The sequence below is a fragment of the Tenrec ecaudatus genome, chromosome 15, assembly GCF_050624435.1.
Source record: "Tenrec ecaudatus isolate mTenEca1 chromosome 15, mTenEca1.hap1, whole genome shotgun sequence".
In the NCBI taxonomy this organism is placed as follows: domain Eukaryota; kingdom Metazoa; phylum Chordata; class Mammalia; order Afrosoricida; family Tenrecidae; genus Tenrec; species Tenrec ecaudatus.
In genome coordinates, this window is record NC_134544.1 from 56,215,362 (window position 1) to 56,243,167 (window position 27,806).

The 27,806-nt window shown below is 36.1% G+C and overlaps 1 protein-coding gene across 2 annotated transcripts in view; it reads left to right on the plus strand.

Annotated features, from left to right (window-relative positions):
- The window catches only part of ROCK1 (Rho associated coiled-coil containing protein kinase 1), a 145,852-nt gene that overhangs the window by 92,716 nt on the left and 25,330 nt on the right, over window positions 1-27,806 (plus strand). For both annotated transcript variants that reach the window (XM_075533091.1, XM_075533092.1), the window contains 9 exons: window positions 2,637-2,743; window positions 3,993-4,143; window positions 5,789-5,949; window positions 8,034-8,218; window positions 11,013-11,082; window positions 13,912-14,006; window positions 17,961-18,126; window positions 19,204-19,297; window positions 20,758-20,846. In XM_075533091.1, coding sequence (XP_075389206.1) covers window positions 2,637-2,743; window positions 3,993-4,143; window positions 5,789-5,949; window positions 8,034-8,218; window positions 11,013-11,082; window positions 13,912-14,006; window positions 17,961-18,126; window positions 19,204-19,297; window positions 20,758-20,846 — 1,118 coding nt within the window. The remainder of the gene's footprint in view (window positions 1-2,636; window positions 2,744-3,992; window positions 4,144-5,788; window positions 5,950-8,033; window positions 8,219-11,012; window positions 11,083-13,911; window positions 14,007-17,960; window positions 18,127-19,203; window positions 19,298-20,757; window positions 20,847-27,806) is intronic.

Consider the following 27,806-nt stretch of genomic DNA (forward strand, 5'->3'; position numbering starts at 1 on the left):
CTCACAGCCTGGTGGGCCAGGCTGTGTTCCACTCTCTCCTCCTCCCCCTTCTTCTGCTCCAGTGTGCTCTGATCAGACATGTCCCTCTCCTGGAGCTGCAGAATCAATGTCGTCCTTTGAAACAAATTCTTCTGGGGCAAGGGGCAGGCATCCACTTAATTTTTGTTGCTGGGGCCAGCCTCCCCAACCTCTCCACCCCCATTTATTCTTTAACCTGTCATATTTTGAAATGTGTCAGAAGAGATCCCATTTTTTAAAAATTCCCATTATGATGCAGTTTTTTTCTTTCATTGTCCCCTTTGCAATCGAATGGCTTTTACTTATTTTTTGATTGAGATAAAAATCCACGTAACAAAGTTAAACATTTTAAAGTGTGCAGATAAAGTGGCATTTGGTAAATTCACAATGTTGTGCAACTGCCACATCTATCTTGCTCTCTCCTTCCTCTCCCAAGCCTACTCCCCCCCCCAGTACCTAGTACCACCAATCTGCTTTCTGCTTATGCATTTATCTGTTCCAGCTATTTCACGTAAATGGGATCATGCATGTCCTTTGTGTTAGAGACTATTCTTTCCTCCCACTGCTCTACCATTATTATTTTTAAAAATTAATTGATTATAGACATGGGCTTAATTATGGACTCTCAGTTCTTTTGGTCTGTACTTATGACATATCACCATACTATTTTGACGACTGTAGGTTGTTAGTAAGTTTTGAGATTGAGAAGTCTGTGTCTTCTAAATTTGGCCCTTTGGAATTCCATATGAATTTGAGGATTGACTTTTCTATATCTGTAAAACAGGCCTTGGGAAATTGTAGATCACTTTATATAGTTTGCCATCTTAACAATATTTAGTCTTCCAATTCCTGAACAGGCTGTCTCTGTTAGAGTCCTTTTTGAGGGGAGGGGGAAGTGAGTGCAGTGTTTTGTAATTTTCAGTGGACAAATATTGGTTAAGTTTACTCCTAGATATTTTGTTCTATAAAAATACATAAAATTTTTAGAAGCTGTTGTAAATGGAATTATTTTCTTTCCATATTATTTATTATCTGTATCTATAAAAACAACCTTTATGTGTTGATCTTACACTGTTTAACTTTCCTGAATTCATTTATTAGCTCTAATAGTTGTTTTGTGAGTTCTTTGTGGTGATTTATATGTTGGAGCATATTATCTGCAAAGAGAATTTTACTTCTTTTTCAATTTAGATGTCTTACTTTTGTGTTCTTATTGGCTCTGGAGAAGAATATCATTCTTGGTAAAAGTAATGGTCACTGAAAAAGAGAAAATGATATTCTGACTTCTAACACTGAGTTTTGCTTGTGTTTAAACTTTAAAATTAATGGAATCATGCAGTGAATACTTTGCACCTGGATTCATCTATGTTAATGTATATTTTAATAGGTTTTATGTTCTTTTAATTGCAATATAGTAGTACCTAGTGCAATATATTTATCATTCATTTTACAGTAGTTTATTTATTTTTCCTAGCATGGGGGTATTATGAATAGTAGTAATAGGAACTTCTTTATATATATTTTTTGGTAACCAGAAATATGCTTTTTGTTGAGTATATTCCTAAAAGTTGCAGGGTCTTAAGGGGTAGGTATGTATTTTGTGTTAATAAATATTTCCAAATATCACAATGTAGCTATATCAGTTTATACACATTAGCAGTATATAAGAGACTTCCTCAGTGTTCAAATCAACATTTTGTATTGTTAGTCTTCATTTTTCAGCCAGTTTAGTGGTGAAGTGGTTATACATTGGGTTGCTGACTGCAAGGTTTGCAGTTCAAATGTACCAACCACAAGGAGTTGCGGTCTTGGTTTTTTTTGAAATTGGTGATGTATTATGGGTTCTTTGTGGATAAATTCAAATTCCCCTAATTTCTGAGGTTGAGTACCTTTTCATGGTTTTTGACTGCTTGTAATATGTGCTCCTGAGTCTTTGGCTCATTTATTAATTGAGTTGCCCTTTTCTTTTTGATTGTAGGAGTTTTTTATCCTATCTTGTATAGTAAACCTTTATCTAATATATATGTATCATAATTGTCTTCTCACACTTTGTGGCTTATTTATTTTTTCTTTAATTTTTAAAAATTTAATAGTTCTTATTTAATGTAGTTCTTACTGTTTCACTTTAATTATTTTTTGTTTTGTTTTATAATATTTATCTTGTTATTAATGTAGTCTATCTGCTTTATCAGTCAGTCTTTATCTTAATGTAGTCTAATCTATTTTAGTAAACATTTTGTGGAGTGATATATATAGGAGTGTTACATACCTACAAAAATTAATAACTGTTTGTTCTTTTGTGTATATGTAAAAGGCTCACCTGAACTCGGTAGGAAAAATAGCACTAAATAAAGATCTGGACCTGAGTTCTAGCCGAACATGAGGCTTTGTCTTTGACCATTTGCAAATTGGAGCAAATAGACTAGGTGTTCTTTAATTAGCATTAACTTTTTTTTATTACTGTATGTTGTGTTTCTTGTGCCTGTCAACAGAGAAAAAATTAATTCCATGAGATTAGGGAATTAAAATGATAAAAATAATTAGCCTAGATGTTCACCCTGAATATGGATGAATTTTTCTTCCGTAGCTATAACTTAAACTTTTTTCTCTCTTGATAGCTCGAATTACATCTTTACAAGAGGAGGTGAAGCATCTCAAACACAATCTTGAAAGGATGGAGGGAGAAAGAAAAGAGGCCCAAGACATGCTTAATCATTCAGAAAAGGTAAATAATTTAACATGTACCAATTATGATACAATATTTACTAGCTATCAAATATAAATTATAAGGTGAATATATAAAGTAGCATTTAATCATAAAATTCACATATTTACATTTTTGAAGTTCTTGTGTCTGGTGTATATGGATATATGTATGTCTCATGGGTTTTATATTGTTACATAATTGTTTTAACCTCTGAAGATAATAGATATTTTTTTCTGGTGATCAATAAGTTGCTTTGATTGGATAATACTTTTTCACATAAATTTTCTTTGTTCATAAATATGATAAAGGTACTTAATGAAGGAAGAAAACAAAAGATCTGTGTGATACATCATTTGTGTTTGTTACATTCTGCAGTTAAGAGAAGAATAGAAAAGTGCATAAAATAATTGGTCTTTGATATTAGAGTTTCTTTAAAACACACAAAATATGAGTGGTCCCCTGCTAGCTACCTACCTACCTAAGAAAAGGATTAAAAAGGTAACATGCAGACTTAGCTATCTTTATCAGGAGCCTCCTCCCTAAAATGTTGGAGAGTCACTTGAACCTCTGATAAGTTATCAGAAAAACTATTTATCTTACCCTTTGAACATGTTTTGGAATCCCTGGGTGTTTTGTGACTAAATTACAGGGTTGTTTGTTTTTTTTCCTGGATAAGCCTGATGTAAAATGTAAAACTAGAATTAGTTTTAAAAGAATGCAACATAAGAACACTCAGACGAAAAAGGAACACCAATTGGCTGTTCTCTCTGCTATCTCAGGGACTTGGTCACTTGTCATGAGTGCTTCCTGTGCTTTTGTCAAAGGAAAGGAAATGCAATTATAGTCGCAAACATAGTTAGTGACAATTTAATAATAGTAACAAGTGACAAATTAAAATATAAAACCTGAATTTCTTCTCACAATGAACCCTCCTGAAACCAACTACTTGCCCTCAGGCATGATAGATGGGGGATAAGGGTTGGATAATGAAAGGTGATATTTTCTTTTTAATTACATGTGTTTATTCTAATTTAAAATAATACATTATAGGTAATGTACAATATAAATATATCATTTAAATATAAATATCATTAAAGCATTAAATATAAATATATCATTTAAAACTTTTGCCTTGGAAACCTATGTCCTGAGTAGATATATTTAAATGTGGTGTTATTTTTTTAAGTCAGTACAATTCATATGATATATCTTATGGGATACTCATTAACATAATATTTAATAAATGTATTTTATTTCCATTTTACAGGAAAAGAATAATTTAGAAATAGATTTAAATTACAAGCTTAAATCATTACAACAGCGGTTAGAGCAAGAAGTAAATGAACACAAAGTAACCAAAGCTCGTTTAACTGATAAACATCAATCTATTGAAGAAGCAAAGTCTGTTGCCATGTGTGGTAAGTGTCAGTGTGGTTAATTTTATATAAACCCTAAGAAATATTTTTATCAAAACTTAATTTTTTAGTGGTGTAGCTCTGAGAAGTTATAAACTATGATCTAGAAAGGATTCCTTCTTTTAATTCTTTTTCAGTTTCACTTTTGAGTTTCCTTACTCTATTTGACTCTCTTTTTCCCTGGTTTTTCAGGCTTTTTTTTTTTTTTTTAATACTTGGTTCATTGTAGACCTCACTACATGTTAACTCACTGTGTTCCTGCTTTGCACCCTCAGTTTTCCCATTCTTTTGTACTTCACTGATCTATGTATGGCTCCAAACACAAAGATATTTTCTTCAATTCAAATGGTACATGCCTAACACAGATGTATGATCTCCACCTCAGTAGAGCTGTCAGTCATTTATTTTTCTCTCTCTCTCAGACTTTTACTGTTCTTGTCAAGCTTCCTATACTGTTGCTTTTACCATTTACTTTTAAGTGTACCTTCTCCTCTTTGACACCCAAAGAAGAAAAGGAAACCATAGGCAGGAACACTCTGAAAATCTAGCTCTCCTACTTTTCATCCTACTCTGCTGCTTTACACATCTTCTTTCCCATCACATCTTAAAGAAGGGTGGTTCTCTTTCTGTTCTGGTTCATCCCTTCTGTCCTGTCTTTAAAGGGTTGCTGTGAGTTGTCATCTACTTGACAGCAGTGGGTTTGTTTTGCTTTGTTTTAGCTGTACAATAGATCCACTGTCCTCTTATATTATTCTCATTCTTTGAGTCCTCCTTTTTTCCTCATTCGCTGCCTTACTCCATTGGCTCCTTGTAAACAGGAACAAATCTCTCACATCTTGAAAACCAAGAAGGACTCCCTGGTAGCCATCTGTGATCCTAACCACTTTAGAAGTCAAACTTCTCCAAGGAAGAGTCTTCCTGTCCTTTACCTTCCTTTAACCTATTACAAATTGGATATATCCTTTGGCAACTTCAAAGGGAACTAATAGTTGTAGCCATCAAAAGAGTATACATGTGAACTGTGAGATAAGGGAGAGCTTGTCATATTTGAGGGTCAGAGAATATGGTCAGGTTAGAGAGAGTAGGCAAAGGAGCTGATCACAAAAGGTGGGCATTGTGCATTATTATGAGGATTTTTAGTTTATTAGGTCCAATATCTAATATTTATTTAGTTGAAATAAATATACATGATTATACACTTTGGTTGTTTACAGAGTAAAGCAGATAGGCATTTATGATTGAATGAATAAACTTTGGATATTTCATATGTCTCCAAAATTGGCATGCTAGTAAGTGTAGAAAAATTTATTTCACTAGCTCTCTTATCTGAAATTTGTGGATTAATTTGTGTTAACAGTAAATTCTGAGCATGTAAAAATCAGAAGCTACAAAATATAACTACTTTATAGCTTTATTTTACATTCTAATCTGAGAAAACAGTAATAAATCATCTCTCATACCATTGAATAAGGACTGGATTTTAACTAACAATTTATTACCTGATTTTATTTGATAATTCCCTTAAATCCCAGGATTAAAAACAGTAGGAAAATTGGCAACAGTGTGTATTTCACAACTCATATAAAGTAAAAAAAGTAGTGAAGACGTCTTGCTCTTTACATATGTTTGTAACTTTTTTCTTTTGCAGAGATGGAAAAAAAGCTAAAGGAAGAAAGAGAAGCTCGAGAGAAGGCTGAAAATAGGGTTGTCCATATTGAGAAACAATGTTCCATGCTAGATGTTGATCTAAAGCAATCTCAGCAGAAGCTAGAACATTTGACTGAAAATAAGGAGAGGATGGAAGATGAAGTAAGAAAAACAATACTGATTTTGTTCGTCCCTAGTTACGGAGGAAGAGTCATTCTTTAACCTGGATGGAATTGGAATGAATAACCTTTATAGCTCTAGGTTCCCTGCTATTTCCTTAGATAATAAAATTTTCAACGTCAAATTGTTACTGAACATTCATTCTATAGCATCTGTACCATTTTGCATGACAATACAACTATATTAATGTAGCGCCTTCCCTGAAGAAACTGATCATCTTTTTAAAAACAAAAATGGTTATATGGTATTCTGTATCCATAAAGAAGGCCATTGCTCATTAACATACCAAAAAAGTTTTAAACTCCAGAGTTTTGATTGGAGTGTTGGAAAACATAGGGTACACTTATATAAAGAAATTAATAAAAATAAAATATATCCTGGTGGTAATTAACTATATGTGTTTTTAAAATTGCTGTTAAGACAAGGTTTTTTATTCATATAAATAAAGAGGAAAGGAAGAAAGGGACACTAGAATAGTCAGGAATGCCTTCGTAAAGAACCAGATGTTACCTCGATATTAAAGAATGGGTAAGACCTCAGAAAGTGAGCGTTTAAGAGCCAGAAATTTTACATGATAGAAGGAATGAAATCAGCACAGATGAAAGATGAGTATTGAGTAGATAAGGTTAGGGAGGGAGAGGTATGTTCTGACCAGAAGAGACGAGGCATGGTGAGTTGTCACGGAGCTTGGGAGCCAAAATATTGATCTGTACACTTTAAAACACTTTTAGGAAAATTAATCTCATGGGAGTACATATAATGAATTAAAAAGAAGTGACTTTAGAGAGGTATCAGAACCATCACGCCCCCAAAAAATGTATAGACACGTCAAACAATGGAATTTTGAATCCCTGTTGTTTTTGTGACTATGTACTAAGAGTTCGTTTACCAAAGTAGATGAGGTAGTTATGACCTTGACTTTTGTAGACCTTACTGCTCAATGGAAAAGATAGGTATTAAACTAGAAATTTCTTGCATGACAGGTATTTTAAAATACAGAATGCTCTAGGGATGTTAGGACTAATCGTGCCTGGAAATTGAGGAAGGCATCACTAAAGGAATGTCATTTAATTTGAGAGCTAAATCATAAAGGAAAGAGCATACATATGAGCTGAGATGAGGGAGAACTTGTCACGCTTGAGTATCTGAGCATAAGTTAGGTTGTAAAGTGTGGACAAGGAACTAATAACAAAAGATTGGCTTTATCAGGTGATGGGATACTTCAGCTTATTAATGCCAATGACCTAATAAGTGTTTGTTTAGTTGAATCAACTATACATTCAGTTTATAAACTTTGATTGCTTGTAGAATAAAACACATTGGCGTTTCTGAACAGATAAACTTTAAGTAACTCTTTGAGTGTTCCATCTACCCCCAAAATTGGCATGCAAGTTAGTATAGAAAGAACCTAGATTTATTTCACAAGCTCTTGTACCTGAAATTTGGGGATTAATTTGTATTAATAAATTCTGCAAAAGTAAACACATAGAAACTCTTGTTGTTAGATGCTGTGAAGTCATTTCTGGCTTACAGAGACCTTATATGTACAACTGAATTAAATACTGCCTGGTCCTGCCCATCCTCACAGTTATGCGTGAGTCTGTTGGAGCCACAGCATCAGTGAATGTACTTGAGTTACTGCATTTTTTTTCTCCCACTGATCCTCTACTCCTGATAATAAGCCAAAGTACTTGAGACCATCTAGGGAGCATTCTGGTTGTACTTCCTCCAAGATGGATTTCTTTGTTCTTCTGGCAGTCATTAGTACGTTAAATATTCGTTACCAGCACGGTAACTCAAATGCATCACTTCTGTGGTCTTCCTTATTCACAAGCCTCTGAAGTGATTGAAAACACTGCACACCTTCGTCCTTCTGAAAGTGACATCTTTGCTTTTGAACTTTAAAGAGGTCTTATGTAGCAAACTTTCTAGAATACTAATATTCTCCATACTTATAAAGGTTATAGGAATCATATACTTGATATTTGATTAATATTCTTTCAAATAATTTCTAATAAATTGTCAAAGATATTAACAATCTCATTTTTTGTTTTTCTCATTCATAGGTTAAGAATCTAACCCTGCAACTGGAGCAGGAATCAAATAAGCGACTGATATTACAAAATGAATCGAAGGCTCATGCTTTTGAGGCAGACAACTTAAAAGGTTTAGAGAAACAGATGAAACAGGAAATCAATACTTTGCTAGAAGCAAAGAGATTATTAGAATTTGAGTTAGCTCAGCTTACAAAGTAAGTCATGAAAATGACATCCTTGATTATTCTTGTGTGTATATACTCAACATTGGCTTATATGCTTCATGTTTTATACAGGTAGTGATTATGTGTTTAGAATTTGTGAAAGGACGACTTTTTTTAAGTCATTTTATTGGGGCTCATACAACTCTTTTCACAATCCATACATACATCAGTTGTATAAAGTATAAAGCACATTTGCACATTCCTTACCCTCATCATTCTCAAAACATTTGCTCTCCACCTAAGCCCCTGGCATCAGCTCCTCATTTTTCCCCCTCTCTCCCTGTTCCCCCCTCCCTCACAAACCCTTGATCATTTATAAATTATTATTTTTTCATGTCTTAACACTGTCCGACATCTCCCTTCACCCACTTTTCTGTTGTCTGTCCCCCAGGAAAGAGGTTATATGTAGCTCCCTGTAATCAGTTCCTCCTTTCCACCCTACCCTCCTGGTGTTGCCACTCTCACCACTGGTCCTGAAGGGATCATCTGCCCTGGATTCCCTGTGTTTCCAGTTCCTATCTGTTTCAGTGTACAAGGGAAGACTTTTCTAAAAAGGCATTTGAAAGCAAAAAAATTTACTTGCAAAGAAGGTTTATGGACTTCAGACTTTGGAAAGACAGTCTCACCAAATTAAAAATAGAAGGGTCTCCCAATAAAATGATTGAAAAAAAATACAAGAAGAATAAAAAGAGGATTTTCAAGGCTATTTATCTTCACAGTAACCAAAATTTTCTAATTTAATTTTCACAAAAGTTGTCACATTTCTTTAGACATTAGTGTTATGATAATCGTGGTAAATGTCTTTTTGTTCTGGGTTCAGTAACTTTTAAGGAAGGTTCAGTGTTTCTTCAGTTTAAGGACTGGATTTAGACATGCTCACCACGAGGAGGGTTCTGCTTCGTGCTATCCTGGGAGCTTTTTTGATGTGTGTGCTGACTTGAAATGGAAACAAAGGAAGGTGTATTTCTTTCAAAATACTTTAATAATTTAGTATAAAAAATTGAATATATCTTGTGACGAGTTATACATTTTAATTTTCTCCAAACTTACGTGATAGTGTCTTAAGTTGCCACATCAATTTATATCAATAATTAATTTTTATTGGGTTAAATTTATATTGTTGAAATTTTCTTTCCCCCTTTTTAAAGCTACTATTTTTACCAAATAATATATATTTTCTTTTCCTAAGATAACTTTTATTCATATGTTTGAACATATGAATACATTCTCCATGAACTGAATGCCTTGTTAGGTACTAAAAATACAAAGTTATTTCTATGTAATATAAAAGCTTAACACTACATATGGAATTATTAGTCCTTACAAATGTGTCTTTCTTTTGCATTGTTTGTCTTTTTTAAGTCTCACCATGTGTGTTGTATATGTATTATGTACACACAGTTGTCCCTATTTTTCTTCTTTGTGAGTTTATTGTACTTGCTTTTCCCTCACCTGATTATTCACGTCCCCTTTCTTCTCGCACTAAATTGACTATAATATATAGTACTGAATTATTCTTACTTATTAAGTATTTGATAAACCTCTGTTTTTAATTTTTTACTTACTAGATAGATGTTTAAAATGCATCCCTAAAACTGCTTTCATTACAAGAATATACAAAAAAACATTATCACTTTTACTTTTGCAAAATGGATCGATCCACCATCAATGCTATCCTGAAGTTGACCTTCAATAGAAAGGGATTCCGTATACTTTGTATATTTGAGCCCTGATGGCATAGTGGGCTATGCACTGAGTTTCAAATTACAAGGTTAGCAATTCAAACCCACCAGCCATGCCACAGGAGAAAGAGGAGGCTGTCTACTACCATAAAGATTTTAAAGTCTCAGAATCCCAAAAGGGAAGTTCTGCCTTGTCTTTTGGGGGCTCTGTTAGTCAGAATTAACTTGATGACAGTGAGTTTTTAAAAATCCTTCGTGTACAGGGAAGAAATGAGCCAGTCAGGGTGCAGTGTAGCACAGATGAAACACACTACCTCCTCTAGTTCTTTGGTGCTTCCTTCCCCCCACTATCATGACCTCAGTTCTGCCTTACAAATCGAATTAGACCAGATATATACACTGTTACAGACAAGAGCCCTCAACACAGGGAATCCAGGATAGATACCCCCCCAGGGCCAACAGTGAGAGTACAGATACCAGGAGGGTTAAGGGAGGGTGGGGAGAGAAAGGGGGAATTGATCACAAGGTTCAACCTATAACCCCCTCTCAGTGGAATGAACAATGGAAAAGTGGGTGAGGGGTGACGGAGGATGATGTAAGATATGAAAATAATAATCTATAGCTTATCAAGGGTTCATAAGGGAGGAAGGGTGGGGGAGGGAGGGGGAAGAAATAGGGAGGTGGTATTGGGCTCAAGTGGAAAGAGAATGCTTTGAAAATGATGGCAGCTTATGTGCAAATGTGCTTGACACACTGGATGAATGTATGGACTGTGATAAGAGATGTAAGAGCGCCCAATAATAGTATTAAAAAAAAAACAAAAAACAACTTTGTGTAAGGAGCCCTGGTGGTGAAATGAAGAAGTGCTTGGCTGTTAACCTAATGAAAGGTTGTTGGCTCAGATCTACTCATTGGATCTGATCTACAAGATACAAGATCTGCTTCTCTGGAAAACAGATCAGCACAGTGTTAGGTCATAAGAAGCAAAATACCTCCAGACTGTATGGCTTGGCTAAATTCATTATTAAAGTAATTCTGCTTATGAAGATGGTGTTTTAAATGAATGTTAAAGGGCACTTATTCAAATTTTCTTTTATCTGAAGACAATATAGAGGAAATGAAGGACAGATGCGGGAGCTACAGGATCAACTTGAAGCTGAGCAATATTTCTCTGTAAGTGAAATAATTTTCAGCTTATAGACTGTTTTAACACCTAACTTTATAAAACCAGATATTTAGATTTTTTAATGAGAATTGGTCTTTTTCAAATGAGTATGAATAACTTCACATTTTGTATTTCCAGCTCTTCATTTCTGCATCTGAGTTAGTGGTTTAAGTTGTGAAGAAATGACCAATTCTGTGCAAACATTTCCAAAATTGCCATCAAGCTAGAGCATCACATTAGACTTTGTTAAGGACTCTGCTTACCTCGAAGCAAGCTTAGGTGGTTTAAAATGTCGATATTCCCACGTGTGGGTCATGTGTACATGTTATTGTGGCCTTTGAGTTGTAGGTATAGACCCTGCTTTTTCCTATTTTAGCTGTTTTTCCTATTTTGCTTATCTGTTTTGCTTTTACTCCATAGAATTCATTCTAACACTTACTTGCTTCAGGCCAAGTTATTTTTATTATTACTATTGATGAGCTTTGACATTTAATTGCCTTTTGAAATTTTATTGAACCCTTTCAATTTTTTTTCTTTTGATAACCAAGATGTGCTATGTCATTACAAATTAGCATTTAACTAAATGACCCTTGGTATTACACTAATAAGCACATTTCATGAGAGCTTTATTCAGTATAATTAAATGTACGAAGCTTGGACTACATTGGAACATTCCCACTAGAGACTGTGAGTGAGTATTACATTGAAAGCAATGGTTTTTTCCATAAAAAATTATTAAAAGCTAGAGGCATCACATGATTTTTAAACTTCTGCTTCTCATAAAAATGGTGGCTCTCCCACTATTTTTTCACTTGCTTTTTTCTTGGCTTACTAGTAGGCTATTAATGGAATATACCATTAACTTTTAAAATATTAGTAATTTTTCCCCCTCAATGTAGATTAGCCTTAATTATTCACAGATGCAAGGGCTTCAATTTGTAGGAAAATGGAATTGGAAGGTGATTTTTCACAAATTTTTAAGTCCCCTACAAAGTGACCTGCAAAGTAGCCTGCAATATCTTATACATGAGCTTATTCATCTGCTCACAGGGTCATAATACTTGGCTCCAGATTTTTTGGGTGGCTGTCAGATGCCTTGTGATTATTCTTATTTGGTGTTGATTTTGCCTCTTTGATATAAGGTGATACATAACACTGTCTTACTTTTGATGAATTACGTTACTTATAAAGATTGAGTTAGAATTACATTTGACATGCTATCATGAACCAAATTTAACATGTTTTTTTAAACTTTAATATTAAGATTATTTTTATCTTTAATTTTTCCACATTTTAGCATTTGAAGTCAGAGAAGATATGACAGTCTGATTTCAAAAGCAAACTGGATCATATTACTTTAGATCTTATATAGAGTTAAACTAGAGCAAACTATTGCTATTTCTATTTTTGTGCACCCATATGAAGTATACATTTTCCCCTAAAGAAGGGCTGTTTCTTAAGAGGGATAGTTAGTGTACAGTATAAAAGTGTTCTCCACAGCTATTTATTTGCACCTATTATTTTTCTTATTTTTTAAACTTAAGAAGGTAGTTTTTTCTAAATCGAATGGACAACAGACTGCAAGTTTACTCCAGAACTTATACAACAACACAATATGCACCAGATACTAATTTTATCTGTTATATATTTGCTCACAAAGTTGGCCAAAATGTATTGAATTCTGTAAGAGCCATTTTTCAGCAATAATTCTGCTTATATGTTAACTGGCTCTATTAGGCTGGGTTGACTAGAGAAACAAATCCAGTGACACTCATGTATGTGTAAGAAAAAGAGGTAATTATATATCAAGAACACATCCCAGCCCAATCCAACTCAAATTCATAACTCCAATTCTAGTTCATGATAACCTCTTCAGACTCAGGCTGTAACATGCAGTGATGTAGAATTCAGGAATATCACAGGCTGGTGAGGACAAAGTCGTGTGGTTAAACCCGCCGGGCTCTGCAGCTCTCAGCTTGGTGGGGAGAAAGAGAGAAGAGAGGGAAAGGTTCCCTGGGCCCTCCTATTAGGCGGCCATGCCCATAAGGAGCCATCACCTGTCTGTGACCTGATTGACAGGTTGAATGCCACCCCTGTGTATGTATTCTTAAATATCTTCAGGTTGACATCAAATTATGTAACTACTACACTGCCTATTTGTGGATGTTACTTCAGCCATTCTTAAGCTCCCCCTTCATCCACTCAGCCAATAAGAAAGGAGTATTTCTAACATTATTGAAATTTGTTTTTTATAAATGAGTTAGCTTTTAAATGCTCTGTAGTACCCTTTTCTCAAATCAATATTTTTAATATACTTTTGAGGAATGATTTCTATATGATAAATTATACACATTTTGAGTATAGTTCAGTGTGTTTTGACAAATGTATACACCTATGTGGCCACCACCGCAATCTATATGGAAATACCTTCCTTTTATATAGAATGCTTTCTTGTGGCCCTTCACAGTCAATATTCTTTACGTACTTTTACTTCCACGCAACTACTGATTGTATTGTTTACCTTGTTCTAGAATTTTACATACATAGAATTAGATATTCTTTAGAATCTAGCTTTACTGACATAGCGTAATATTTTTTATGTTTTTCATATTGTATCTATCAATAGCTTATTCTTTTGCATAGCTAAAGTATAGCTATATTAAAAATGATTAAAGCCAGGAATTTCTTGCTGGATATCTAGGTTGTGGATATTCATTTGAATTTCTCTCGCAAGTAGAATTGTTGGATTATACATTCATTCTTTAGCTTGATAAGAAACTACCAAACTGTTTTCAAGCCAAGATAAACACTAATTTCTTTGTGGCACTGTTTTGCAGACACTTTATAAAACCCAGGTTAAAGAACTTAAAGAAGAAATTGAAGAAAAAAACAGAGAAAATTTAAAGAAAATACAGGAACTACACAATGAAAAGTATGTCCAAAAAATAAAAGTATTTTACTTTATTGAAAGAATCTATATAATGATTAAAGATAGTTGTCCTGCTGTTTGTTATTCTGTTGGTAATGGCATAGGCAAATCTGGCCTAGTTCAAAGATTTAAGCTGAAATTTACCTTTATGGTTAAGAAACAAATTAATAACTAAATGAACACTATAGCAATTACTCAGAATTTCTGTACAATGTGGATTATATTTGAATCGCAAAAGTGTAAATACCCATTTGTATGTAAATCATACTATAATTGCAAGTCATTGTTTCACGTTAGATGGTGGTCTACTTCTTAATATGTAAGTTAGCTTCATTACATATGGACTTAGGATCTTAGAACGATAAAACCTTATCAAGCTGTTTTAGTGTGTCAACCTCATATCACTATAGCTGCTATCCCATTTTTCTTGCTTCCTTTTCCTCCTAGTGGGTGATATGACACACCAGATGTCTTGAACTCCTCTTTCCCATTCTTTGTTAAACTCACTTCAGCCCGGCTTTTGTAGTCATCACTAACAAATTAACCCTGCTCCTGGTTACCTGTGGCTTCTAAAGACACTCAGTATTCAGCTCTTAGTCCTCATCTTATTTATTTAATAGTATTTGGTATAGCTATTACCCTCTAATTTTTTTTTCACTTCTAGAACACCAAACACTATTTCCCTTTTGGTGAACTGGCTTTCTTGGCCTCCTTTGTTCCTTTGTCCCTTCTTATCGGTGACCTTTGAAGTACAGTGGTCCAAAGATTACTCCCTACTTGTTCTCATCTAGTCTCACATTTTTCAATAGCCTCTGTACGAGTAGATTCTCCCTGAATTCCATCTTCTATATCCAGCTACCTACTTGACATCCTGACTTGAGTGTCTAGAAAAGATCTCATATTTGATGTGCCCAGAAAAATATTATTGACTCCCTCACCTTGCCATTCTCTTCTTTCCTTTCTCTTCCCCATTTCATGATTAGCAATTCTCCCCAAAATTTCAGTTAAAAAAAGGGGATGTTCTTTTTTTTTGGATACTCTACGTATAGTCCCTCAACAATCCCCCCTGTCTCCCCTATAACTAAGATGTGTATTCAGAATCTGATCACTTCTCAGTTTGTGCCCTTTACCAAGTGGGGCCAAACTACAATCTCTGATATTGATTATTTCAGCCTAACTGGTATCCCTGCTTCTGCCGTTGCCCCCCTAAAACATTAGAATACTTACATTAGTTTGGAAAACTTTTCATGGCTTGCCTCTACCCCTACTTCTGAAGCCAGTGGCAGTAAAAACAATACAGAATAGCTATATCTGACCTCTTCTGGCTTCCCTGATGCCACTAGGCAAGGGTCAGACAAGCCTCCAAGATCCATCCTTCTTTTATCTTTTCTGACACCAGAGATTCCTCCGATGCCACTACATGTATGCTGGATTCAATAATTCATTACAGTAACCACACAGAACTCATAGACAATACTCACAGTTAGGAGAGTTTATTAGGGAAGTTAATAAATCAAAAAAACCAAACTCACTGCCATCGAGTTAATGCTGACTCATAGTAATCCCCCCCCCCCCCCAGGCTTTCTCCTAAGAAGCTGCTCATGGTTTCAAACTGCTGACCATGTAGATCGTAGCCCACTGTGTAACCACTACATCACCAGGGGTCCTAGGGAAGTTAATAGGTTACCATAAATCAGAGTCAGCAAACAGTAAGAGCAACAGTCATTGGGCTTTTCCATCACTATCAACCAAGGCTTTTTCTGCTTCTCAGCCATGTGGTCCCTTGGTGTTTGCCCCCATGGGCCAGAAATCCAGCTTGCCTATCACTCTGTCTCACAGCCCCCTTAGTCTCAGGCTAGCTGAGGAGAAGGTAACCCATAGTTCTGGTGCTGTGCTTCTGAGTGTCTATGCCACAGTCTCTGATCCTCTAGTTTCAGCATCCCTCATCACTTCAGACAGAGATCTTGTACCTTTTTCCTAGCTTGCTATCAGGTGTTGTGTCTAAACAGCCTAGATTTTTCCAGTGGGAAACTAGTTACAGTTTCAGACCCCATTAAGAATTCTACTTCTGACACCAACTGTGGTAATAATTTCTTTTAGAAGAATTAATACTAGGTTAATTGGAGTTGGAGAATAAAGATATCCCAAATATCCAACTCTTCCAAGATGCTTTTCTCCATTTCCAACCCCACTCCTGTCCTGTATGGCTTTCTAGGTGATGCAATGTGTGTTAGAACTGCACCGTGGTACCAGCATACATACGCCATCCAAGGGAAATAAAGCATGGTGGCTTTAACTGATGCCCTCTACTAAGGTAAAGTTAAAGATACCCTAAGGAAACAAAGGAGTGTGGTTTGATTCACATCCTCTCCTAAGGTAGAGTCTAAAGATGTCCCTAAGGAAAAGGATGTGACTTGATTCACACTCTCTACTACAAAACTCAAACTCACTGCCATCGAGTCGATTTTGACTCACAGTAACCCTATAAGACAGAGTAGACCTGCCCCGGTCGGTTTGTAAGACTGTAATTCTGTATGGAAAAGAATGCCTCGTCTTTCTCCCTCAGAGTGTCTGATGACTTTGAACTGCTAGCCTCATTGTTAGCAGCTTAATGTGTAGCCTACTACACCACCAGGGCTTCTCCCTTTACTAAAGTCAGGTCTTGATCCTACCCTAATCCTGTCCATTAGTAGAGAATGAATGCCCTTCGATAAGGATTCTAGCTACAGGTGTAGAGTCCAGAATTATAATACATCACATAAGGGATTATGACCAGCAGGGCCATATAAGGGACAACAGGTCAACTCTATTGCTCACAACTGCCCCATCTGTCTTTGCTCACATTGGCATTCTTCAGACCAACTGATGTTCCCTCTGCTTTTAACACTGTGTTCCAAGATAGCATCTTCAATCACTTCTTTCCTATCTCTCCTCAAATATCTTGATCACCCTGCTAAAATAGTGACCACACTCATACCCTTTCCATTTTCCTTAAATTGTTCTCCACAGCATACCATATGTTACATTTCATTTTTAAATTGTTTCATACCAGTAATGTATGCTCCCTGAGAGCAGAGACTATGTTACTGCTCTATGCCTGGTTCCTAGAACACTGCTTGGCACATGGTAAACATTGTATTTTTTTGTTTATAGTTAATATATCTCCATCTTTGGGCCAAAGCAGCATATTTTGTTTGTATTATTCCCTTACTAGAAAATGATAATTGTAAGTCATTTGTTCTTTTATTCATCAAGCATTTATTTAGCACCTACTAAATAAGGCCATCTGCTCCCATAAAAATGTTACAAGCCTTGGAAACTCTATGATTTGGAATCAACTTGAAGGCAGTGGGTATTAAAGGGATACTTGTTACCAAGGAGAAGCTTTCAAAGTGTGATTCCTGAGGAATAGGACTTACATAGTTCATTGTGGTTGGTGAACCTGATTATAATATACATCTTTATAACTTCATTGAATGTCAGAGCTGGAAAGGACCTCTCAAATAATTCTGTTTAAACCTTTCATTTTAAAGATAGGAGTAGCAAACCTAATCATTTACAATAAATGTCCAGGACTGGCCTCCTGATTTACAGAATAATCTGACTTTTTCCATTGTCCCATGATACTTTCCACTCCACATCTGTAACAGATGTATTCTCAAAAATAGACACTTTATGCCATTGCTTTATTAACTTTTTTTACTTGAACACTATAGAAAAATGAGATTAGAGAGCTCTTTTATCATTTTCAAAATGTGAAAGGTTAAATTTGTTACTTTCATAGAAAGTTAATAATGGATTGGGTATTTATTTTAAAATAAAATAATATTTCTCTTTTATCATTTTAAAGTAATTGTGTTTTTAAGCACATGATTAAAATGGAAAAAGTGGAATTCATTTGTTTTGTTTTTTGAGAATTCATCTGTTATGTTCATTTCTCTGGTAAATCTTTTATAGGGAAACTCTTGCTACTCAGTTGGATCTAGCAGAAACAAAAGCTGAGTCTGAACAGTTGGCTCGAGGGCTTCTGGAAGAACAGTATTTTGAATTGACCCAAGAAAGCAAGAAAGCTGCTTCAAGAAATAGACAGGAGATTACAGATAAAGATCATACTGTTAGTCGGGTAAGTGTGATCATCAGGATGTTACTAAAATTGAGTTAAATCAAGATAAGTCACATTTTCAAATGTTAAACGTGTGTGTGTCTACATACATTTATATATGCTTGTACAGGCCATTCTATACTCAATGTAGTTTGTATAATCCAAAATAATTGTTAGTGATTGATAGTCTTATTTAGTATATTAGGTTGTTTTATCTCACCCCTTCCCTGCCCCTTTCTAGCTAGAGAGCCTTTTAGTTATATTTTATATGGAGGAATGCATAACTTGAAGTTATTTCCTATAGTCTTTAAATACATAGCAACTGATGATGAGAATGAGTGGACCAGAATAATTACAGAGAAACCATTTGGGATGAGAATTCTTAGTGAGTGATCAACAAGTAGGAAAACCAATAATACAGCGGGTCTTGGTTCTGATATTAATATGTCTATACCGAATCACTGAGATTTAAAAAAGCAGGCGGTGGGTAGGCAGGGATTTTCCTTTGATTAAAGCCACCATCATGTGTTCTGTGTAAACAGACTGTAATTCAATTTCTCGCTTTGCCCCTAAGAAATTTTTATGGTCTTGGCAGATTGTCTTAACATTTAATGCCTCCGATTCCTCGTCTATAGTAAAAGAATGGTAGTGCCTACTTCACAGGGTTGTTAATATGTGTTAATATGTGTAAAATGATCAATAAATACCTTGCTAAAATGCACTTAATAAATGCTCTTATCTTTTTTATCATAAAATATATGAAGAAATGAAGGCCTCGCAGGATTGTGGCATGCCCAAGGTTATATAGGCTGATGGCAGAGCTGAAACAAAATACAAATTTTAAATTATTTTTCTTCTCATTCATTATTTTCATGTGTATTTATATGTGTATATATATATTTAGCTACTGGAAGTTAACCATTTGTTTAATCTGAATTAAATTATGCCCACGTTTAAATTTGGAAACCAAGTTTTCTACAGTTAAGGAATGTCTGATTATCTTCATGTATTGAATTGTGAAACATTATTTTAAAGATAACTGTAAAGTATGAGGAAAGCAAAGAAGCCATGGCATAAACTTTTGTGTGTTTTATTTAGCTAGAAGAAACGAACAGCATGCTAACCAAAGATAATGAATTATTAAGAAAAGAAAATGAAGAACTAACTGAAAACATGAGAAAGGCAGAGGAAGGTATGTATTTAAAATTAATAGTCCACATGGAAGAAGCACACCAGTCTGTGTGATCCAAGGATTATAAATAATATAATTCAAATCTATAAGATAGCATGGTGTGCTAGTGTGGAGAGACTAGAGAAACAAATTCAGGGAGACTCATATGTGTATAAGAACAAGCTTTATATACAAGAGCAATTGAATATTGAGAAAAGATCCCAGCCCAGTCCAGATAAAGTCTGGACTTTATATAAAGTCCATAAGTCTGATATTAGTTCATATATCCGATACTAGTCTATTAAGTTTCTCTTCCTTAAAAAAAGTTTCTTTTCAGACACATGGAACACGTGCAATGACACTGAGTACAGGAAGATCACAGGCCAGAGAGTGGAAAGTCTTGTAAATCCACTGGCGGTGGAAGCATCATATCACTGATGTGGGCCTCCATGTGGCTCCTCTAAATTCAGGGCTCTGTTTGCCCCAGCATATCTCCATCAGGCTTGTAGTCAGGTATTAAGTAATGTCTCATCCAGCAAGCTACTTGTCTCCTTAGCCACTCCAAACGTGATCACCAGGCTGTGACCTGATTGACAGGGCAAATTCCACCCTTTTACTCTTAAAGTCTCAGATTGACAACAGATTATAGACCTACCACAAATGGTATTAGAAGTTCCTGCTTTACAGAAGGCTATGGTTGCCCAAAGTCCATTTGCAAGGTCTACGCATAGATTAAGTCTCTTGAATTCCTTCAAACCATAATCAAGGAATGTAAATACCCTAGTTATCAGACAAAGAACATTGTAAAGTCAATTATGGTAGCTATAATTAGGTTAAAATGTAACTTATCATTTGATCTCCCTTTGGACCCATTTTAAAGTTGTTTCAGTTTCTTGTTTTTAAAAAGTTAAAGGAAAATATATGCGATTTAAACCTTTGGTGGAATCCCCACTGACCATAGAGTAGAGATATCATTCAGAATGTATGGGAAGGTGGACTATGGCAGATGTAGTTAGATTAAAATTTAGCACCTTATTTTAACTCCCTTTGGACTCATTTTAAATTTGTTCTAGTTCTTTAAATATTTCTTTCTTTTTGATTGAGGATTTTTGTTTTGGTATGTTTTGTTATATGTGAGCTTCAGGATAGATACTTGGGGATGTGTCAGGGGAATTTGGGGAAAAATGGGAAGCAACAGTGAGTACAAGAAAGAAGAAAATGTTTTAAAATTGATTTGGGTAATGATTATACAACTCAGTATGACTGAACTGTATGATTTATTAAAATGTATGAATTATATGAACTATTGAATTGTATGAAAGGTGGATTATATGCCAATAAAACTTGAAAAGAAGAATTAATAAAGCTACTCAAAGTTATCAGGTAGTAATTTGAATTATTCAAAACATAATTAATTTAGAACAGGAAATTAACTTCTTAATAAATATTGCCAGGTAGTAACATTTTATATCATTTAACAGACTATAAATTGAAGAAAGAAGAAGAGATCAGTAATCTTAAGGCTGCCTTTGAAAAGAATATCAGTACAGAACGAACCCTTAAAACACAGGTATACATGTTTGCAACCTTTTTCATATGTCTGTAGTTGAGAATCTTATTGCATCTAGTGATACAGTAATTGCACACTCAGCTACTCCTCAGAAGGTCAGGGATAAAACCCACTAGCCATTCTGTAGAAGAAAAGACTTGGCGATGTGCTTCTTTATGGGTCAGAACTGACTAGACACAACACAAAAACAAATTCAGAAAATGAATATTTATACTTTTAAAATTTAACTGCAACTATAAGACTAATGCTTTACATTGAAACAATTTATATTATGTTTATAATATTTTAATTTATATTAAACAAGATTTATTCAGAAAATAAGATTTAAATGGATTTAAGAAAATTAGATTTTCTAGTTATTTGTCTATTAAGAACTTGGTTTACAATGGAAGAAAGCTATGAGAAGAGAAAAGTTTGGGAATAAGTCAGAAATCGTATGGATATATTACCATTTGGCTTTGTATTTAATGATGCACCTAGGTCAGATGTTTGCACTAAAACTTCATTTATTGTTATTTTACTATTATTCATTAGTGAAAATTCTTCATAATTTTCCATATACCTAAGTTCATTTAGCAGTAAATTATTTTATACATTTTTACTAAGTGGTTATAATAGCTTCCTTATCACTAGTCTCCTCCTCCTCCAATCAATCATGCTGTTACTAGAGTATTCTTTTAAAAATGTACATAATCCTAAACTAAAAATATCTTAAATACTCTTAAAACCTAGTTTTTGAAAGTCTGCCTTGAGCATTATGCTCTGTTAAGAACTATCTCTATGTGACAATTGACAAACACAACTCTAAAGATGAGCTCAGAACCCTAGGAAGCAGGGGATTTATATGAATGGAGCAGGAGAACCTCAGTGGGTAAGAATGGTTGCACAACTCTAAAAATGTAATCATTGTTGCTAAATGGTATGTGTAGAAATTGTTGCATTGATTAATGAGAGGGCTTCAAAAAGATAAATTCCATTATCTTTTAGTTATCTTTTCCCACAAACCTTTTACAAATTTTTATTAAGAGATCATTTTATTGGGGGCTCTTACAGCTCTAACAATCCACACATCAGTTGTATCGAGCATATTTGTACATATGCCGCTAAACATTTACTTTCTATTTGAGCCCTTGGTATCAGCTCCTCTTTTTTCCCTCCCCGTCACCCTTGTGACCCCTTGATAAATTATTGTTATTTTCTTCTTTTTTTTAAAAATTATTGTTATTTTCATCTTACACTGACTACATCTCCCTTCCCCCACGGTTTCTGTTGTTTGTCCCCTGTGGTGTGGTTATGTGTTCATCATTGCAATTGGTTCCTCCTACCCCCCTTCCTCTCCCCATGTTCCTCCTACCTTCCTGGTATTGCTACTCCCATTCCTATTAGTGGATTCCATGTGCCCTGAGCTCTTACCTCTTATCTGTACCTGTGTACATGCGCCATTCTCGCCCACAGTGAAAGGCAGGACTGGGGTCATGATAGTGGGGGATAAGGAATATTGTATTTCATTGGTGCTTTACTGCACCCTGGTGACTCATCCCACCCTTGTGACCCTTCTGTGAAGGGAAGCCCTATTGTCTACAGATGGGTTTTGGGTCTCTGCTCCACCCCCCTTGTTCTCAACAATATGGCTTGTTTTTTGTTTGTTTGTTTTGGGTCTTCTGATGTTTGTTACCAGATCCCATGGACACCTCATGATCGCACAGGCTAGTGTGCTTCTTCCATGTGGGCTTGTTGCTTTTCTGCTAGATGGCTACTTGTTTAACTTCAAACCTTTAAGACCACAGACACTATATCTTTTGAATACTGGACACTGTTCACTTTCTTCACCTCATTTGCTTATCTACCTATTTTGTCTTCAGTGATCATATTGGGAGGGTGAGCATCACAAAATGCCAGGTTGTTAGTACAAAGTGTTCTTGCACTGAGAGAGGGCTTGAGCAGAGGCCCAAAGTCCATTCGTAAGCTACCTCAGTGTATTGCTATATAAATATGTGTACATAGGCTAATACCTCTGTTTATATTAATTGGTGTATTTACATATTTACACACCTATGTTTATACCTCTATCCATAGCTTCGCTTCCTAGCTCTTTCCTGTTTCCTTTTACCTTCCTTCTGCTCCACCATCACACTCGCTCTTCTGCCTCTTAGTAATTCCTCTCAGCTAGATTGCTGTTGCTCCAACACCCTCAGAATTTCTTTGTCCCCGTTGTTGATTTTAATTCCCTAGTTGCTCTCCTGTCTGTGGTATTGTTTGCTCACCACTTCCTTCTCCTGTGTCTTCCTCCTGCAAAGTCCAGAACCATCTGTCCTGTTGCTATTTCCTCAAGCTTGCTTCCCTTGCATATCTTATATAGGTAAGCAAAGTCAACAATAACAGAGACAAAACAAAACGAAAACAAAAGATTGAATAAAAAGAGAAAAAAGATAGTAATTAGGAAAAAAGAAAAGCATACATAGTTCTAGGTCTGTCCGCTGACCTTTATGACTACTTCCCCACTGGTCCTGGGGGAATTCTGGAACTGCCATTCTGAGCTTGAAGTCTATTTTGGGAGCTCCTCAGGCATTTTGTGGCTTTGCTTCTGTTGCTGATCTGTTATGTTCCTTTCTTGGTTCTCACCCCTGTAGGGGTTCAGACCTGATAATACTGGGGGCCCCACCGTGTGTCCCCAGTATTGGCCTCTATTGCTGTATGCTCCAGTGAGGGGATATGTCTCGAGCTGTTTGGGCCCTACAGTCCTCCCTGTTCAGTTTAGTGCAGGGACGTATTCCTCTGGGTTTGATGTGCTGATTTGGGATCTATACCCTTACTCCTTCTTTTTCCTTCTTGGTTTGCTTCCATGAGGGCACGGAATGCCGGCCCCTCTCCCCAACCTGTAGGTGTAGTGCTGTCCTCTGTAGCACATCCTTCTAAGGCGGGGTCAGTTTGGCTCTGACTGGGGCCGTCCCTGTCGCCACTCTCTTCATTAGTTGCTCCATGCGGTTACATTGCCCCTGAGGTTTGGTGTGCCGTGGTGGGGTCTGCATGCACACTTCCATTTCTGTGCAGGCATAACCAATACTCTCCCCCTGGGTGGGTTAGTGCCCTGCTCCCCAAGTGCCATTGTCTCCCACCTTTTTCTCCTTCTTTTCTCCCTCCACCTACGCTCCCCCCTTCTCCTTCTATGTGTTGGAGTAACATGTACATCCTTGGGTTTGGTCTGTCGTCCACTCAGCTGTCTGTATCTCAACCTGAAAAGTGTAAGATAAGTGGCTTTTCTTCTATACCTACTGTGCTGATAATACTTACCTCAGGGGACTCATGTTGACTTGTCTTCTTTTGATTGGCTAACTTCGCTTAGCATAATTTCCTCCAACTCTTCCCATGAGGCGATGTGATCATCAGTGCTTTTTGGTGATCCGTAATACTCCATTGTGTGTATGTGCCAGAGTTTTCTAAGCCACTCCTCTATCAGTGGAAATTTAGGTGGTCTCCAATTGTTTTGCGATTGTGAATTGCGCCACAATAACCATTTAGGAGCAGACTGGCTGTGGTCTATTTCTTACCTCTTCTAGGTCTATGCTCAGTAGAGGAATAGCTGGGTCATATTTGCTTTAAATATGGCCAGATCACTTTTCATGACCACCAGCAATGGAGGAAAGTTTCTATCTTGCCACATACCCTCTAACCTTTTTTTGCTCTGAGATTTTCTGATTTGGGCTATTCTCAAGGGTGTTAGGTGGTATCTCGTGGTTGTTTTAATTTGCATTTCTTTTATGGATAATGATCAGGAGCATTTTCTCATGTATTTATTGGGCATTTGGGTCTCCTTCCTAGTGAAACTTCTGGTCAGGTCTTTTGCCCACTTCCGCATGGGGTTAACTGTTTTAGTCTTTTTGTATAGTAGGGGGGATATTATAGATTTTATTAACAAGCGCTTTGTCTGTTATGTCATTGCTAAAAATCCTCTTCCACTTTGTGGGTTCTCTTGTTACTCTCTTGGTGAAATCTTTCAGTGCACACAGGTGTTTTATCCTTAGTATATCACACTTGTCAATTTCAGGTTCACTTGTGTGTGTACCCATCCCTATTGCAGTTCGCCTATATATTCCCTGAGCCAAGGTTCATAGGTTTGCCCGGCCAGATTCCTTCATTGATTGCCCTGACAGTTTGGGGTTTTACTTCTAGGGCTGTGATCCACCTTGAATTTATTCTTGTGCATGGGGTGAGATAAGCATCTTGTTTCATTTTTCTACAGTTGGCTAGCCCTTGTTTCCAGCACCACTTGTTAAAGAGGGCATCCACCTCCCACTTTGATGCTTTTAGGGCCCTTGTCGAAGCACAGTTGTCGATATGCTGCTGGTTTTACTTCTGGGTTTTCTGTTCTTTTCCATTGGTCTGAGTAGCTGTCATTATTCCAGTACCACACTGTTTTGTCCACTGTGGCTTTATAGTAGGTGTTAAAGTCAGGTAAAGCGAACCCACCGACTTTGTCCTTCTTCTTGAAAATTTCTCTGCTAATTCTGGGCTTCTTCCCTCTCCATAGGATATTGGTAGTCAGTTTTCCCATTTCTTTAAGAAAGTTGTTGGTGACTCTCCCTCATTCACTCTCTCACTCACCAATTGACTCACTCTCTCACTAACTCATTCTCTCACTCACTCTCACTCTCACTCAATCACTAACTCACTCTCACTAACTCTCACTCATTCACTCACTCACTCTCTCACTCACTGACTCTCACTCTGTTACTCACTCTCTCACTAACTCACTCACTCTCCCACTAACTTGCTAACTCACTCTTTCACTCACTCTCTCTTCACTCTCACTCATTCACTCACTAAAAAAAAGCGGGGAAGAGTTGTTGGTATTTGAATAGGAATAGCATTAAACATATAGTACCTTGGGTAAAATTGACACCTTTACTATATTGAGTTCAATCCATGAGCATGGGATATTTTTCCATTTGTGGAGGTCACTTTTGGTTTCCTCTATAAGGGTCTTACGGTTTTCCAGGGATAAGTCTTTTGTTGTTGTTGTTGTTGTTAAATAGATCCCTAGATATTTCCCTTTATTCTTGGCTATTGTGAAGGGTACTGCCTTCTTGACCTCCTTACCCATGGTCTTGTCCAATGTGTATGGCAGTCCAGCAGACTTCTGTTTCTTGTATCGTGCCACTCTTCCATATTCCTCTATTGCTGTCAGTACACTTGTTGTGGAGCTTTCGGGATTTTCAGTGTATAGAATCATGTCATCTGCAAATAGTGATAGTTTTACCTCCTCCTCTGCCAATCAGATACCTTTAATGTACTTCTGCTGCCTTATGTTGTTAACTAGGACCTCCAGTATGATGTTGAATAGAAGTGGGGAGAAAGGGGCATCCTTTATCTGCTCCTCTTTTTCAGTAAGATTGTTTTAATCTTTTCTCCATTGACTGATGTTGGCTTTTTGCTTTTTGTAGATAGCTTGTATTAACTTGTGGGATTTTGCTTCCATTTTTATCTTCTTGAGTGTCTTAATTAGGAAGGGGTGTTTGATGTTATCAAATGCTTTTTCTGTGTCTATCAATATTATCATGTGATTCTTACCCGTTTTATCAGTGTGGTGAATGATATTGATTGATTCCCTGATAATAAACCATCCCTACATCACTGGAATGAATCCCACCTGATCATGATGGGTGAAATGTTTTACTTACTTTTGTATTCTATTGGCCAATATTTTGTTAAGGAGTTTTGAATCTGTGTTCATTAGAGATATGTTTTTTCCTTCTCTATTCCTGTGGGATCCTTGCCCTGTTTGGGTATCAAAGTTACACTGGCTTCATAGAATGAGTTTGGGAGTTTGCCATCTTTTTCTATGTGCTGGAATAATTTGTGGAAGATCGTGTCAGCTCTTCCCTGAATGCTTGGTAGCATTCTCCTGTGAAGCTATCAGGTCTGGGAATATTTTTCATTGGTAGTTTCTTGATAGCCATATATATTCTTTTGCTATGGATGTGTTGAGGTTCTTAATTTCTATCTGGGATAATCTCTGGAGGAACTGTTTTTCCAAGTTTTTGTCCATGTCTTCCAAATTGTTGAATTCTTTAGAGTATAGACTTTCATAGTACTTTGTGATCATCTTTTTAATCTCATTGGTATTGGCCATTTTGAATCAGAAAATCATATGGTTTACTATGCCGGAAATGAGAATTAAAAGAGGAATAGCCTCGAATTCATTGTCAAGAAGAATATTTAAAAATCTATCTTGAAGTACAATGCTGTCTGTGATAGGATAACATCTATATCCATACAATACAATTATTACTCAAATTCATATACTAATCACTAAAGCTGGTGTTGCAGAAGTTGAAGAATTTTACCAACATCTTCAGTCAGAAATTGATCAAATATCCATCAAGATACATTGACAATTACTGACAACTGGAATGTGAAAATTGGAAACAGGAAAGAATGGTAGTTGGAATATATTGTCTTGGTGAAAGACATGAAACGGGAAATCACATGATAGAATTTTGCAAGACCAGTAAATCAAACAGTGACTATACCCAAGACTTATCCAGATGGAATACACACAAATGAAATTAACTACATCTGTGGGAAGAGACATTGGAGAAGCTCAATATCAGCAACTAAAACCACGTCAGGGGGCAACTGTGGAAACGAACATCAATTGTTCATAAGCAAGTTCATGTTGACGTGGAAGAAAGTTAAAACAAGTCCACAAAAGCTAAGGTATGACCTTGGGTATCTCCCACCTGAATTTTGAGCACATCTCAAGAAGAAATTTTACACCTTGAACAGTAATAACCTGATAAGCTATGGGAGGACATTAAGAACATCATAAATGATGAAAGGAAACGGTCATTTAAAAGATAGGAAAGAAAGAAAAGCCCAAAGTGGATGTCAAAGAATAGACTCTGAAGCTTGCTCTTGAATCACAGTAGCTACAAATGGAAGAAATAATGAAGTCAGCTG